Raw genomic sequence first — 18070 nt, forward strand, 5'->3', positions numbered from 1 at the left:
GGTCGAAAGGAGGGTCTCTGGAGTGTGGCGTTCCGGAGTTTGGAGATGAAGAAACTGAAGTGCAGAAAAGTTGAATGGCTGGCCGAACAGCAATAATGGAGAATAATGGCAGAGTGTGGATTCAGTCCCAGTCAAATCCCAGTCAAAACGATAGCTAGGAGCATGGCATCCAGAATCCAGTGTGCTCAGATGCCACAAGTGCTTTCTACTAACTTCTTCCCTAATGGGAGGTCTCTGAGTCTCAGTTACCTGGGAAGACGACAACACTGCCAAGTTTGAAGCTTACAGCTTTAGACCTTTCTGAGTTACACAATCACAAGGAGGAGATTGAAGTATTTTCTGTGAGAGGGGGACTTGAAGGGCGAAAAAAGCCTGTGTGGTCTGACTTAGAGGCAGAGAAATTGGTGGAATTGTATCAGTTCAAACTTTCAAAAGAGAAAAGAAACTCACTTCAGGATAAGCCATGAAGTATGGCCATTTCCAGACCAAGTCTTTTTGTGATGAGGAGGATGAATATCCTGAAATGTGAGAAGAGAAATGGCACATGGTTCATAATTATACAGAGTTTCTCTATTGTTCAAGACCCAAGTCCACAGTTAACTCTAGCTGACTCTAGCTGAAATCACTCACATAAAAAACACTGATTTCTAGGGAATCATTGTCTACAAGGTCTCCAGTATGATCCTCAAATCAACACTTGGATGCGGGTATTATTAAAGCCATTTTATGAATAAGGAAGCAGAAGCTCACCAAGATTAAATGACTTGCCTCAGGACACAGAGGTGTTAATTGGCACAGCTAAGAGTGGAAATCCAAACTTCTGACTTCAAATTCTGGGCTCATTTCATTAGGGCATAAAAGAATGAGTATACTAACCAACTAAGCCAAGTCATTGGATCACCAAAGTAAGATGCTACTCTGCATCTATCTAGCATCATAACTTAGGCTGTAAAACTCAAAGTAGATTTTTGGCCCATTAGAGAAGGACAAGAAAACTAAACGATTCATCTCAATGGTAGCATAACTACCTTTAGTTTGCTCTGCTCCAGATCAGACAAAGGGAGCAATAGTTTTCAAATGGAATACTGCAGCCAATGACTTTAGATTTCCATGACACTTCTTAATTTTTTATGTAAACTTTATAAATCCTAGAAAAACATTTTGCATTCTATCATTAATCAAATGTTAGGAAGTTCCAGCTATGCAACAGGCATTGTCATAAGTCCTAGGAATATAAAGAAGAATAAAAGGTATCCTGGTCTAAGAATACTTCCTAGTATTGTAGAAGAATGAAACCACTGAAACGCGTATTACACAATACAAGTGAAATTAAACAGAATGAATAAAGTACAGAGGAAAGACTCTTCCAGGGGAGTCAGAGAAGTCTTTGCAGAGGTGATATTTGACCTGAAACTTGAAAGATGACTAGGAAAAAGAGGTAAAGGTACATTATAGAAACTAGCTCTTTTATGTTATTTTGAATTATATTCAGGGCCAAGTATGAGAAGTGGGGAGGGGTTAATTTCCTGGGTTACATAGCATGTTCATAAGTTTCCAATGGCTATCCCCTGTGTCATGATGTCAGGTTGGCTTCAGATTTATTAATTATTATAAGTTTTGACCATGGCTTCAGGTTTTAAAGACCCACAGTGAATTTTATTTTATTTTCCAGCTTTACTGATACATAACTGACATAACATTTTGTAAGTTTAAGGTATAAAATGTTTTGATTTGGTATACTTACATACTACAAAATGATTACCACCGAAGCACTAGCTAACACCTTCCTCAGTCACATAATTATCATTTTTGTGGTGAGAACATTTAAGATCTAATACTCTCTTACCAATTTGCAAGAAAATGACACAGTATTATTAACTATAGTTATCATGCTGTACATTAGATCCTCAGAGGGTAGATTTTATTAATGGACATTTTTTAAGCATGGGAGCCCTTATTTTATAAAAGGTACAGTATCTTTTTGGATTAAGGAATTGAAAAAAAAATATCAGTGATTTTTGAGTTTCAAAGGCTAAAAAGACCTGTGTCTGGAAGAGTTTCAAGGAATCAAGTTTGCTCAGGAAACAAACTGAATTTGCTTTAAAAATATGCATCACCTTATTATCATATCTGGAGCTCTGGGAGAAATAAGGAAAGCTTTCCTTAGGAGATCTTAGAGGACTGCCTCGACCCATGTGAATGTGAAAATACAATCTTGGGGGCCAACAGACAGATATGACGGGGGAAAAGAGATGTTCCTGGATTAGAAAAGGAGAGGAGAAGTTTTACGTGTTCTGGATGCAAAACAGTTGCTACAGTCCAAAGAAATCCCACAGAACAAAGCCCAGCCTTACCTGTCATTTTTCTCCAAAAGGAGCTTGGATCCAGGAACTGCTCATTTTAAAGCCAAAGATAGTCTTTACTTGTAAAGGGGATTGGGGAAATACTCTTGAAAGTTGGGGTAGTTATAAAAAGGATTTCAGAAGAAAAAAAATAGATAACTTAAAAAAGACCAACATAAATACTCATAGCATTACTGGGGTGAGTTTCAAGGCAACACATTTACTGTAGGTGGGGATGCAGTATTGTGATGGTTAATATTTAACAACCCACTCTCTGGAAAAAATAATAAACTTATTTGTAGTGTTAAAAAAAAAAAATCAGTAGGATTTCTATACACTAACAACGAATTATCTGTGAGAGTAAAAAGAAAATGATGCCATTTACAATATCACTAAAAGCAATAAAATATTTAGGGATAAATGTAACCAGGGGGGTGAAAAATCTCTACACTGAAAACTACAAGACACTGATGAAATAAATCAAAGAACATACAAATAAATGGAAAGAAACTTCATGCTCATGGATTGGGAGAATTAATATTGTTAAAATGTCCATACTACTCAAAGCCATCTATACAGTCAATATAATCCCTATCAAGATTCCAGCGGCACTTTTTACAGAAGTAGAAAAACAATCCTAAAAATTATATGGAGCCACAAAGTCCCCCAAAAACCAAAGCAATCCTGAGAAAGAAGAATAAAGCTGGAGGAATCATACTTCCTGATTTCAAACTATATTATAAACCTATAGAGTCAAAACAGTATGGTGCTAGCATTAAAAACAGAGACCTAGACCAATGGAACAGAATCAAGAATATGGTCAACTAATATTTGACATGGCAGCCAAGAATACTCAATGGAGAAAAGACAGTCTCTTCAATAAATGGTGATGGGAAAATTGAACAGTCACATATAAAAGAATGAAACTAGACCCCTATCTTACACCACTCATAAAATTAACCCAGAATGGATGAGGGACTTAAATGTAAGACAGGAAACCATAAAACTAGATGAAAACATAGGGAAAAAGCTTCTTGACATGGGTCTTGACAATGATTTTTTTTTTGGATATGACACCTAAAGCACAAGTAACAAAATAAAAAATAAACAATTTGGGACTGCATCAAACTAAAAAACTTCTGCACAGCAAAAGAAATAATCAACAAAATGAAAAGGCAACCTACAGAATGGGAGAAAATATATGGAAATCATATATGTGATAAGGGGTTAATATCCAAAATACATAATGATCTCATAAAACTCAATAGCAAAACCCCAAATAATCCAATTAAAAAATGGGCAGATGATATGAGTAGACATTTTTCCAAAGAAGATGTTCAAACGGCCAACAGGTACATGAAAAGGTGCTCAACATCATTAATCCCTGGGAAAATACAAATCAAAACCACAATGAGAGATCACCTCCCACTTGTTAGAATGGGTTGCCACTGAAAAGACAAGAGGTAACAAGTGTTGTCAAGGATGTGGAAAAAAAGGAACTCTTGTGCACTTGTTGGTGGGAATGTAAATTGGTGCAGCCGGTATGTAAAACAATACACAGGTTTCTCAAAAAATTAAAAATGGAACTACCATATGATTCCACTTTTGGGTATTTATCCAAAGGAATCAAAACACTATCTTGAAAAGATATATGCATCCCATGTTCGTTGAAGCGTTATTTACAATAGCCAAGACATGAAAGCAACCTAAAAGTCCATTAATGGATGAATGGATAAAGAAGATGTCGTATATTTATCCAATGGAATATGATCCAGCCATAAAAAAGAAGGCAATCTTGCCATTTGAGACAACATGGATGGACCTGGAGGGCATTATGCTAAGTGAAACAAGTCAGATAGACAAAGACAAATACGGTATGATCTCATATATGTGGAATCTTAAAAAACAACAACAACAACAATAATAAAAAACTCATGGATACAGAAAACAGATTGGTGGTTGCCTGAGGCAGGGGGTAGAGGTGGGACCAAAATGGGTGAAGGTGATCAAAAGGTACAAACTTCCAGTTATAAGATAAGTAAGTCCTGGGGACGTAATGTACAGCACAGTGACTGTAGTTAACAACACTGTATTGTATATTTGAAAGCTGCTAAGAGACTAAATCTTAAAAGTTCCCATGATACGAAAAAAATTATGACGGGCATTCCCTGGATGTCCAATGGTTAGGAATCCATGCTTTCACTGCCGCAAGCTGTGTTGCACAGCCAAAAGGAAAAAGAAAAAAACTGTGTAACTTCACGTGATGATGGGTATTAAGTAACTAGGCATATTGTGGTGATGATTTTGCAATATACACATGTATCAAATCCATCATTATGCTGTACATCTGAAACTAATACGATGTTATACGGCGATTATATCTCAATTTGACCAAAAAAAAAAAAAAAAAAAAAAGGATAAAGGAAAGCCACCAAGCATAGGAATCACAGAAAGATTCAAAATTATTTCATATGCTTCTCCTAAAACTAACTAAGGGTACATCGTTCCATACATACTTTATTGCTTACCTATACTTACTGATCCTGCCTTTTTACTACAACCTCTTTGACTTTTTAAACTAGGCTCTTAATAGTCCAGAAAATAAACTGTATTGAAAACAGTAATAGACAAGCATGGAACAAAAACCCTTCAGGGAGCACGTCTTTTAATTTTTACAAAGTGACTCTGGTCAACCCCACCTTCTTCCACTCCTCCATCTGGCCACAATCACAAATCTCCATTTCTGGAAAAAAGCACTGTAGCAACAAAGAAAGCCCTAATAGCCACAAAGCCAGCCTCCCTTCCAAGTGAATAACAGAATCCCTTGGTGGGGGGAAGGGGGTGCCAAATAGTGATCTTGTTGGGCCCAAAGTTATGCCATGGAAACCCAGTCCTAAGAAGAACCTTAAGTACACTCCTTCTACTGAAAATATGAGCCTCCAGACCAGCTCTGAACACGCTGAAGGCTCTTGTGCTGTCGTGAGGTTTGCGACGCAAGATCTTGCTGCTTGGCAACAAGCGTGGTGCTCAACTTCTAAACAGCAAAATAAAACATGATTGGTTCCCCATGGGCAATATAATAGCACCAGTTAACCGCTTACAGTTCAAATAGAGCGGCAAAGTAATTCACAAACTGTGTAGTCCGTTCCTAGCATAGGCATGAACTCATTGATGGAGTAGTTTAATTTCTTCTCTGATACTGCTAACAAACTGACAGTTTAACATCTGCTTCCCACTCTATAAAAACACTTTGTATTTTAATGACAATGTGCACATTTAGTTGTTTGTTTTCAGAAGCAACTCCTGGACTGGGGGGAATGACAGAAGAGGAAGGGGGTGGGGCAGAAATCGACCACGTATACTCAGTTCATGGAGATGACTTTTATACGCCAGGGGTTTAAAAGTAAAGAGTTCAAAATAACACATTTGTTAACACATGGTTTCTGTGGATAGCTAACCATAATTTTTTTCCTGGCCTGCATTCCCAAGTTGGTTTCATAGAAGGCTTTATTGTAGTCCCAGAGCATTGTTTTGCATTAATTTCTATGACAAGGCACCCAAAACACATGGTGCTGAGAGTAACAAAACAGAGTTAGGGAAACAGTCATGACTTGGCACAAAGTGTGACAAGCTGTAAAAAAGGGAATGTTTCAATATCTGAAGTGGTGTTGATTTCCTATGAACAACCTTTTCTCTTCTAAACAGTATCATATTCTTTTCAAGCACATTTAGAACGCAAGTCAAGCTGTGTTTTATTTTTGATTATAATAAACACAGTCAGTTTACTGTAACAAAGACATAGTAGTGGTGATCAGTTGAAAGCCAAAGTACGACACCATGAGCTGGACGGGGGGTGAAGTCGGGGAGCCTGGGGGGGGGCGGGCGGGTAGTCAACTGATAAAATAAAAGACCAGCCGTCTGGAAAGTTCGCTTAAAAGAACATAAAAAGGCAGTGTTTTCTTATGAGACTAACACAGAATGCCAAAATATCTGGCTGGGCTCTTTTTTGTTGTCACTTACGGCAATTTGTAACTAAAAATAGTAAATCCTTCAAAATACTGGGCTCTCATATTTCTTTTTTTAATCCCTATAATAAAATACAAAAATTTTGTACACTGCTTTAAATTGTAATACTCTTTCTTGTATAAGACTCTTCTACATTGTACGTATATTTATTAAAGAACTACTCAAATTGTTTTCTCCAAAACAATCATTAAAAAATGTTTATAATTACGCATGCATTTAGATTATGGATAAAGGTGAAATGAAGAGTTCACAGTAAACAGTTACAAATAAAGTTTATAAAACTTTCATGATTAAGTTCCTGGATTCAAATTTATTAAGAAATAATGTAAATCCCCTTACCATTTCTTGCACTAATGATTTTTCAAACTCAAGCTCACATAGTAATTTGTCTCTGCCATTGATTAGCTGAAAGAGAGGAATATTACATTTTGATTAAAGGTAAGAAAACACTCAAGAGTCCTCCTCAGTGAAATCTAGTGAAACATTTTGATTCTAAATGTGAGGAAAATGGATCCCAATATGATCAAAGCAAAAATTAAATGTCCATAGATTACCATGTAATAATGATATACTACTATATAATTATTTTTATTATATAAGCAAGCAAAACATACATAAAAATGCCAATTTATTTACAACCTTTCTCACCCTACCCCCCAAGAAATGTGACTCAATGTCTAATAAAGCAAGTCCTACTCTATCAAAAAGAGCAATTTTGCTTTACTCATTATATGAACATTTCTCTTATTTTAGGTTTTGGTGCTATATTTATATGCATATCAAGCCATATTCATAACAACTGAAAACAGCCATCAAAGCATATACTGCTGGGCCTTTGTACCAACTTGACTTGCTTCAGTATTTTATTTTTTATAAATTTATTTTACTTTATTTATTTTTGGCTGCGTTGGGTCTTCACTGCTGCGCACGTGCTTTCTCTAGTTGCGGTGAGCGGGGGCTACTCTTCGTTGCAGTGCGTGGGCTTCTCACTGTGGTGGCTTCTCTTGTTGCGGAGAACAGGGTGCATGGGCTTCAGTAGTTGCAGTACGCAGGCTCAGTAGTTGTGGCTCACGGGCTCTAGAGCACAGGCTCAGTAGTTGTGGCGCACGGGCTTAGTTGCTCCATGGCATGTGGGATCTTCCTGGACCAGGGCTCGAACCTGTGTCCTCTGCATTGGCAGGCGGATTCTCAAACACTGCGCCACCAGGGAAGCCCCACCTCAGTATTCTAAATGATCATTTGCAATTTGCATGTAGTATATACACTGACAAAATTCAACCCTTGGTTTTGACATCCATTCAATTCAATTAATTCATATATTCATTAATTTAATAAACATGTATGGAACACCTTTCAGATGCCAGACATTTTGTTCGGCTGTGGAGGTAGGGAAATGAAGTTAAACAGATCCCTTCCCTGGAGCACCTACAGTATGCTAGGAGAGCAATGTGAACAAAATAACTGTAACACATAAGAAAAAAGGTTAATAAGTCAAATCTTCAGGTAGTCGAAAAGCATAAAATTCCACATAACCTGGCAACCGTAATTATAACAAGTTCTGCTATACCCGGTGTCAATGGCACAGAAGGGCCATTTGACAAGGGTCTTGAAGGATCTGCAGAAGTTCAACAAGTTGGAGGAAGAGAAAATGGCAATAAAAACAGCAAAGTAACCACAGAGAAGCCTGGAGTAATGGAGGAACTGGAAAAAGTTTGGTGTTTGTGGACCCAGGGTGCATAGAGACAGGAACGGCAGGAAATGAAGGGAGACAGAGATTCAGGGTGATATTATGAGGGGGCTTGTTCTCCTCAATTAGGAGTGGAGGGCAGACTGGTGTAAAGTGCAGAATAGGGGTTGGTTCAAATCAGAGCTCTGCTGCTTACTAGCTGTGTGGGTAAATTAATTCTATGCTTCAGGTCTTCGTTGTCTCATCTATAAAACTAGGATAATAAAACCTACTTTGAAGAGTTCTTCTGAAAAGAATTTGAGACAGCAAATGTGAAAGTGCTTAGCTGCTCCCGGCACATAAAAATCACCCAGAACATTTTGAGGTAGCCTGATTTTACACTGAAGGTTTTAGCATGTAAGATTAGGGTATTAATAACCGTAGCAGGGGTGTGGAAGCTAGATTTGAAGGGGATGAGAGTGGAGACAGGAAAATGAAGTAGGAATCTATGGAAATGATGGGGCCTCAACTAAGTCTGTGACAATGTTGTTGCAGAGAAAGGGGATGGGGGTAAATTTTGGAAGGAATGTCTACAGACCTAATGACCAGCTAGATATAAGGTATGAAGGAGAGAGTAGATAGGAATTCCCTGGACTCCATGCTTTCACTGCCGAGGGCCAGAGTTCAATCCCTGGTTGAGGAACTAAGATCCCACAAGCCATGCCATGCGGCGTGGCCAGAAAAAACAAAAAGGAGAAAGTAGAGGAGGACCCTAGATTTGTCACTTGGTCCTCTGGGATAGATGCCAATGTCATTCATTTAAGTGGGGAACACAGCCAAGTCCAGATTTGAGGAGTAATGAGTTCAAGATCTGACACTGAATTTGATGAAAATGTAAAGCATTTTTTTTTTTTAGCAAATATTTTTGAGAGCTAACATAAAGGTAATAAAGGATTGACACAGTTCTTGACCTCCAGGGAGCAAATAGTCCCAGGTATGCGGGGGCACAGAGGAAGCCCCTAATTACCATAGGGGACAGAAGGAGACTGTCAAAGAAGTCTTCCCAGTGCATGTAACATGGAAATTGAGGGTGAGGACAGAGTTAATATTACAGATGTGGTGTTCAGGGAAAACATGAAGCAGGGGGAAGGTTCAGAAGTCATTTGTAATCAGATGTGCCAGTTATGGGAGAGTCTGAAGTCAGCCAGAGAGAAAACAAAGACCAAGGATAAAGAGAATTCCCAAGAATGGCATTCAAGTGAAAGATGGAGGAGGAGGAACCATTGACAGATATTGCTTGGGAAGGTGTGAGGAAGTGAGCAAAACATCAGAAGCAAGCACTGCTGCAGAGGGCATCTCTGACATGGGGCATAGTCCTGCCACAGAGAGTAGAAGATTCAAGAAGGAATGAGACTGAAAAGGATTGAGGGCAAGATGAACCTCATGGTGACCTTACCAACAGGAAAAACTAGCAACAGGTGTGTGAAGAAGGGGCTAGTAGATACAGGTTTCTTTTAGTTGATATTTGAAGAAGAGTGAATGGTAATTACTTCAGGGGTGATCAGGGTCAAGGGACACCACCCAGAATGATGGCTTGGCTATATCTGTAGGCCAGAGGGAAATGCTTAAAGGCATGTGAGAGAGAGAGAGGGAGAGAGAGAGAGGCTGATGAAGAAAGGTCCCAGGAGAAGAAGAAGGAAGCTTGTGAAAGTGACTACACTACCCAAAGCAATCTACAGATTTAATGCAATACCTATCAAATTACCAATGGCATTTTTCACAGAACTAGAACAAAAAATCTTAAAATTTGTATGGAGACACAAAACACCCCAAATAGCCAAAGCAATGTTGAGAAAAAAAATGGAGCTGGAGGAATCAGACTCCCTGACTTCAGACTATACTACAATGCTACAGTAATCAAGACAGTATGGTACTGGCATAAAAACAGAAATATAGAACAATGGAACAGGACAGAAAGCCCAAAGATAAACCCATGCACCTATGGTCAACTAATCTATGACAAAGGAGGCAAGGACATACAATGGAGAAAAGATAGTTTATTCAATAAGTGGTGCTGGGAAAACTAGACAGCTACATGTAAAAGAATGAAATTAGAACACTCCCTAACACCATACACAAAAATAAACTCAAAATGGATTAAAGACCTAAATGTAAGACCAGACACTATAAAACTCTTAGAGGAAAACATAGGAAGAACACTCTTTGAATAAATCACAGCAAGATCTTTTTTGACCCACCTCCTAGAGTAAGGGAAATAAAAACAAAAATAAACAAATGGGATCTAATGAAACTTCAAAGCTTTTGCACAGCAAAGGAAACCATAAACAAGACGAAAAGACAACCCTCAGAATGGGAGAAAATATTTGCAAATGAATCAATGGACAAAGGATTAATCTGCAAAATATACAAACAGATCATGCAGCTCAATATCAAAAAAACAAACAACTCAATAAAAAATGGGCAGAAGACCTAAATAGACATTTCTCCAAAGAAGACATACAGATGGCCAAGAGGCACATGAAAAGCTACTCAACATCACTAACTATTAGAGAAATGCAAATCAAAACTACAATGAGCTATCACCTCACACTAGTTAGAATGGGCATCATCAGAAAATCTACAAACAATAAATGCTGGAGACGGTGTGGAAAAGGGAACACTCTTGCACTGCTGGTGGGAATGTAAATTGATACAGCCACTATGGAGACAGTATGGAGGTTCCTTAAAAAACAAAAAATAGAATTACCATATGACCCAGCAATCCCACTACTGGGCATATACCCAGAGAAAACCATAATTCAAAAAGACACCTGCACCCCAATGTTCATTGCAGCACTATTTACAATAGCTAGATTATGGAAGCAACCTGTCCATCCACAGACAAATGGATAAAGAAGATGTGATACATATATACAATGGAATATTACTCAGCCATAAAAAGGAACGAAATTGGGTCATTTGTAAAGATGTGGATGGACTTAGAGACTGCCATACAGAGTGAAGTAAGAAAGAGAAAAACAAATATTGTATGTTAATGCATATATGTGGAATCTAGAAAAATGGTACAGATGAACCAGTTTGCAAGGCAGAAATAGAGAATAGAAGTAGAGAACAAACATATGGACACCAAGGGGGGAAAGGGGGGTGGTGGGATGAACTGGGAGATTGGGATTGACATATATACACTAATATGTATAAAACAGATAACTAATGAGAATCTGCTGTATAGCACATGAAACTCCACTTTGCTGTACAGTAGAAACTAACACAACATTGTAAAACAATTATACCCCAATAAAAAAAAATTCAAAAAAAAAAAAGAAGGAGGAAGAGATGGAGTCAGGCAAATGGGTGGAAGGATGGGTCAAGGCAAAGAAGAATGTCCCCTCTTCTGATGAGAAGGAGTAAAGGTGAGGCTAGGTAAGCTAAGTGACAGGGTGAGCAAGAGAGTGGAGAGGGGAAAAAAAATCCAGGAGTCCACTGTGTTCTCTGTGAATTAGAGAACCGCGAGGAGGAATGGAATATGGAGTTGGGGAAAGTGGTAATGATGGAAAGAGCGGCAGTGGGTGGTTAGAAAGGGTGCTAATTACAGATACAAATGACTACCTATAAAATAGATAAACAACAAGGTCCTACTGTAGAGCAAAGGGAACTATATTCAATATCCTGTGATAAACCATAATGGAAAAGAAAATGAAAAATAATATATATATATGTATATATATAACTGAATCACTTTGCTATACACCTGAAACTAATATAGCATTGTAAACCAACTGTACTTCAATCAATCAATCAATAAGTTTGTTTTTTTTTTAAGGATGCTAATTAGATCCAAGGGAAAGGATGGGTAGAGGGAGGGCATAGCACCTAAAGGCAAGGATCAGCTTGTCTCTAATGGCACAGCTCAATCCCTGAGCAAGGCCGGGGAACAGTGGGTACTGGTTACATGAGAGCCTCAGAAGGGGAGGTGGTGGTGTAGTTGAAGATGTGAAAGGCTGAACAGTGGGTTTAGAAAAGTAAAGGAATGAGAAGTGGAAGGAAAGGAAAAGATTTTGTGTTGAGTCTTATACCTTGGTCTGAAAAGAAGTGTCATTAAGTTTCCAATGGGCATCAGTTACTGGCGAACACCAAGGCCCTTGGCCCCAACCCTTCCTGCCTCCGTAGATGTCTCTCAGCAATGATCTCTTCTCTCTGTTGTACTTTTACCCTCTCATTCTTCTTTCCATCGACGTCATTTAAAAATACTCTAGTTTCATCTTTTAAAAAATTCCTTCCTCAACCCCATGTCCCCCTCCAACTACTCCCCGACCCCTCCCTGGCCATTCGCAGCCAAACTTCTAGAAAGTTGCACAAACCCACTGTCTCCACGTCTGCATTCACCCCCCATTCTCAACTGCTTCCACGTTCCAGTAAATGACCCTCATTAATTACCAGGGTCATTTTACTTGCCAAAGCTAATTGTTCAATCCTCCCTTTTTAGCCTTTTGCACACCTGGCCTCCGGGCAGCGCTGGGCACGCGGAACGAGTCCTTTCTCTTTGAAACTCTTGCCTGGCTTCTGTGATAGCCACTCTCTCTCCTGCTTTCCCCCTGCTCTACCTCTATTGTCATTTTCATTTGAATGTCAGTCTTCACTTCTCTCCGCTTAATCTCTCCGGCCTTCAACCTTCTTAAAGACCACAGCTTTTATTGCCTAACCATCTCTTGAATTCATCCATCCCCTTCATCCCCGTGTCACCGCCCTCCTTCTGTTTTGGGACTTTATATTTCCCCTAGTTACGGACGCGCAGGCTCAGCGGCCATGGCTCACGGCCCTAGCCGCTCCGCGGCATGTGGGATCTTCCCGGACCGAGGCACAAACCCATGTCCCCTGCATCGGCACGCGGACTCTCAACCACTGCGCCACCAGGGAAGCCCTATACAAGAAATCTTTTAACTGGCCTCTCTGGCTCTGGATTTTCCTCCCTCCCGTTCACCTTTTTTCTGAAACACGAATTCGATCCTGCCCCAACGTTCAAAGCTCCCCATCCATTCAGAAGGCAACTCAAACCCCTTGGAATAACACTCCCCCATGATGCGCCCTGCTTCTCACCACCCCTGTTCCCACACCTCCTTCCGGCCAAAGCAAGTCATGTGCCCTCTCCCTTCTTTTGTTCTGGCTCGTCCACCTCCCCTTCACCCTTTCCTGCTAACGCTGACCTTGCTTCCAGGAGTCACCTCGGTGCCCTCCCTCCAGCCTTCCCCGATCCTTTACAGTCCAGGCTGTCTGTGCGACCACCTGCCCCCACGGCAAGCAACGCTGCCCTGCTTCCTGACACTGATCACACCTGGGCTATAATCTCTGACGACTGTCCCCTCTCAGAAGGAAATTCATATTTACAAATTTATAAATTCATGTATTCAGCCACAGGTGGAACACAGACTCAGCTGTCATTTGATTATTAAAATTTAAACATAAAAGCTACCGAATCCCATAATTGACAGCATTTAGCCCATGGAGACGGCAAGAGATCAGCCTACCCAAATTCCATCCCATTTTCAACTTGTTTTTAATTGCATCCTGGACTGAAAAGGGGAATATGTAGCTTATCCAGAGGCTTCTGAGCTGCCCCTTCCCTCTCTTCCGGTTCTGTTTACTCCTCCCTCACACCCCAGACTCCCCCCTCTTCCTGCCCCAACACAAATTCTCACCACGTGGTCTCACCAGATCCCACCTCCTGCTCCAGCCATAGCAAATCACAGAGTTCCACGGGCGTAGCTTACACTTTATGCATTCACACGCTGCATGCAGCTCTGCCGCCCTCCTCCCCACCTGGAAAAATCACTTCAAGCGAAGGAGTGTGAGATAGGTGTGGAAGAAGAGGTGAAGCCTTTTTCTAGAACCTTCCAGGTAAAGCCAGGCATCTCTTCTCTATGTACGTACTTCTATTACAGTCCCTATCACCCTGCCCTGTGGTTTTGTCTCTCCCTCCAGACTTGCTCTCCCCCACAGCAAGGCTGCATGTGTGTATATAACACTTCTGTATCTCAGCAGTGCCTGGCACTGAAAGGCATCTGATGAACATTGCTGAATTAATTGATTTAGTGGAGGACATTGGAAACAAACCGGTAAATGTCAGCTGTCATTTTGTTCAACAACTGATCTGCTTTCCAACTGGCAAAGCACTTTGACGCACATTACCTCATTCTGTCCACACAGTAAGCCTGTGAGACTCAGGAAGGAGGATGAGGAACCAGCCCAAGTGGCCATAGTGTCAGAAATGGAACAGGAACCCTGATCAATACCAAATTATACCTACGCTCATCTGGGTAGAGGCCCAGTGCATATAAAGAAAATAAAAAGAAAAGAAAAGAGACAGGATAAAAAAAGATGATCAAACAAACTATGGATTTGCTATATTTGTCTAGAACAGAGCAGTTGAATAGAAGTATTATGTGAGTCTTATATATAATTTTAAACTTTACAGTTTATAGTTGAACTTATAGCCTTGTTAAAAAGGTAAAAGAGGGCTTCCCTGGTGGCGCAGTGGTGGAGAGTCCGCCTGCCGATGCAGGGGACACGGGTTCGTGCCCCGGTCCGGGAAGATCCCACATGCCATGGAGCAGCTGGGCCCGTGAGCCATGGCCGCTGAGCCTGCGCGTCTGGAGCCTGTGCTCCGCAACAGGAGGGGCCACAGCAGTGAGAGGCCCGCGTACCGCAAAAAAAAAAAAAAAAAAGGGTAAAAGAAACAGGTGAAATTAATTTTAATAATATATTTTGTTTATTCCCAATAGCTATTCAAAATAGTATCATTTAAATGGGTAATAATCCACATTAAAAATCATTAGTGAGATATTTCACATTTCTTACGGTACCTAAGTCTTTGAAACCCAGCGTGTATTTTTCGCTTAGAGCACATCTCAATTCGGGGGCTAAGATTTCATGGGAGATACTTGATCTGCATTTAGATTTCATAAAATTTACAAATAAAAAGGTAGATTCACATATTCAAGTTATTCAAAATATACATAAGAGTTTTTCAGTAACTGAAACAAATATCAGTATTTTTATACTGAAATTTAAAAATTAAAATTAAACAATTTAAAATTCAGCTTCTCAGTTGCACTAGACACAAGTGTTCAGCAGCCACCCATGGCTGGTGGCTACCATGGGGCACTGCGGCTCTAGAAAGCTGAGGCAGCATTTAATCGAAATACTTAAACCCACAGAGGGTATAACCAGCCACTCAGGGGCTAATGGCTTAACGGTGAGAGTTTCTGCTTTAATTTCCTTGAACTGCCCCCAGAGAAGAGTAGGCTCATCTGACTCATCTTTCCCAGAGACAGTACTGACTGAGTAGTTTAAGAAACATTTACATAAACGGAGATGGTTCCCTTGCAGGTTATTAAGCGAAACTAGAAAGCTGAGATTTCCTTTTTAATCTTAGAATTTGATGCCAAGAAAGTTAAACTTGTCAGTTCTGTAGACTCTTGTTATCTCTGTAAGAATGGCATTTGCACCCTCATCACTGAAAATAGGATGAAGCACAAGAAAATGACATCATGTTGTGAAAACCTGTGATGGATTCAGTGATCACAGAAGACATCTCCCAGCTCTGACCGATCATGGCATACATTTGTTTACAAAACAGTTCTTGGAAGTCATTTTATCTAAAACCTAAGAATACCCAGAGCTGCAAAATCAGGTTGAAACCTGAATCTAAGTCACCTGAGCTCTGGATATGAGGCTAGTGTGACTGAGGAACTGAATTTTTAATCTTATCCAATTTTACTTAATTTTTATTTAAAAATTACTACTCGATTCAGTTCACAGAAACCTTTATGTTTATTTGGAATAATCAAGGATGTAAATCCACGTTTCGTCTATAAATTTTATGAACTCTAACTACATTCTCACTCTCTGAGTCACTCAAAGAGTATTTTTATTTTTAAGTGTGCCGGCACGGTGCTGAGCGCTGGGAAGAGATCAGAGACCGAAAGACAGTACTGTCTCTGGGTTGTGGGGTCTTCGGCAAGGCAGACTGACCATCACAGAAAAGGGTTTTGAGAGCTAAGAAAGCACAAAGCAGGAGCCCCTGACCTGGGTGTGGAGGGCAGGAACTGCCCCGGTCCTGCGGCATTTGATGCCCCAGGAAATCTTGATCTTCATGATATCAAAAGAATTTCCTGCTCTAAATACAGATTTCCTGGATATACAAACCCAGTTCATTCATATACAGAAAAATGAACATAAACCAACATCTGATCTGAAAATAAGGCTGCTCATTTTTAATAATATCATTTTTCCACAAGCACATCTTCGGACTCCCTGTGTCATATGCTTTTTCAGTTCTTACAGTCAACAAGGTAGATACTCAGTTATCCCAAATAAAAGAAAACATGAATTTGTTTTCAAGATGGAATCCTTTTTCATTACTAAAGAAATAATCCTGAGTAACGGGCGAGATTAAAAACAGAAACCGACTTTTCTCTACATCATAAGGCAAGGGGGACACAGGGTTATTTCACCAATTATGCTCATATTGCCATTGAAAGGAGCATTCATCAATGCAAAGAAGTTACAGTACCTTTTGAATGGTTTTATGATCCTTTTCTGCCATCTCTTTCAGACTTATAATTTCATCTTCTGTAAACAAAAGGAGAGAGAGGCCAAGCATGAAATTACAAGCTTATGGCCCTGTATTCAATCTGCCTGCTTCAGGGCAGGCTGTACACTGCTGGCAGGCATGGTGGACGCAAGTCCTAGCAGGACTGTGACCTTCACAACTGCCCTTGACATTCACAGCCTTCTTCCTGCTGTTCAGATGGCTGGTCAGATAGGGATTAAGAACTAAGTTCAAGATCCAAGTGTGGCTCAGGGTTGAAAGCTTTTCATCGATACTAGCAAGAGATATTTCTGCTGTTAGTCACAGCCAATACAAACGGCTTTAGCAGGTGGTACTTTATGACTCAGTAAGAACTACCGAAACCTGAAGAAGCATTACTATACCACATCAGAAGAGAAACGAAACTACACTGACGTGGGATAATTTTACATTCAAGGAATATTGTCCTATATCTGATTGTATCAATGTTTTGCTGTAAATTTTGAATTGCCTACTCATAGCTTTTCATACTGCAGATTAAGGATATCATTGTGTGACTAACATAAATACAAAGATAGCAGTACGTGTAAGGACGTTAAAGCAATCTAACTTGGTGATTTAAATGCAATATTTACCAATGTTTATAGATATAAAAAAGAGGGTATAAAGTCTACAAATGGAAATTTGTACTTAACATTTGTACCAAAAATTGAAGATAATGTAGTAAGTAGTAGCATATTTTTCTGAAGGGCCAACTCTGTTTCTCCACAAAGCACACCCCAATATATATGCTTAAATATTAAAATGTTATAAATTTTAGATAATTAAGCACATGAAACAGAAATCAGCACAAGTTTCTATTTGTTTATAATATTTCTAAGTGATATAGAATACTGATTAGCACAATGCTTGGCTTAGAAAACAACCACCCTGAGTTAAAAAGGCATGGCTAGGGGAGTATGACCAATTTCTGTCTCAAGAAAAGAATGAAAATGAAAAGTGGCTAACGAACTGATGTTTTAAATGTAGGTAACCAAACAAACATATGTTTGGAAAAGACAAGCATGGCTATGAATTTTATAAAGTGCCCAATGTAGAGTTTTCTCAAAAATGACTTTAAAATGTTACCTAATAATGAATTTTCTTTTAGATTGAGTCGGATGTCTTCTTCGAGTTCTGAAATGACTTGAAGCAGTCTCTCATTTTCCACTTTGTACTCCAAATTTTCCTTTTCCAGAGCTGTTCTTAGAGGGATGTCGTCTTTGATAAAAGAGTCCTAAAAGATGGAGAATTCCATATTTCTAAGCAGGGAGCCAAGGATTTAAATATGCAACACAAGACAATACAGATACAGAAGAGCTATCATATAATTTTCTGAATTCTATTACACACTTATAATATGAATAGTAAAAAGGAAGGAGACTAAAT

General features: G+C 39.5%; 1 protein-coding gene across 1 annotated transcript in view; it reads right to left on the reverse strand.

Moving 5' to 3' along the window:
• C2H10orf67 (chromosome 2 C10orf67 homolog) overlaps positions 1 to 18070 on the reverse strand; it is a 92980-nt gene that overhangs the window by 44082 nt on the left and 30828 nt on the right. Inside the window, exons 5-7 of the mRNA XM_060003140.1 lie at positions 17771 to 17918; positions 16625 to 16683; positions 6708 to 6773 (exon numbers count right to left, since the gene is read on the reverse strand). Coding sequence (XP_059859123.1) covers positions 6708 to 6773; positions 16625 to 16683; positions 17771 to 17918 — 273 coding nt within the window. The remainder of the gene's footprint in view (positions 1 to 6707; positions 6774 to 16624; positions 16684 to 17770; positions 17919 to 18070) is intronic.

The sequence above is a fragment of the Delphinus delphis genome, chromosome 2, assembly GCF_949987515.2.
Source record: "Delphinus delphis chromosome 2, mDelDel1.2, whole genome shotgun sequence".
Taxonomy (NCBI): Eukaryota; Metazoa; Chordata; class Mammalia; order Artiodactyla; family Delphinidae; genus Delphinus; species Delphinus delphis.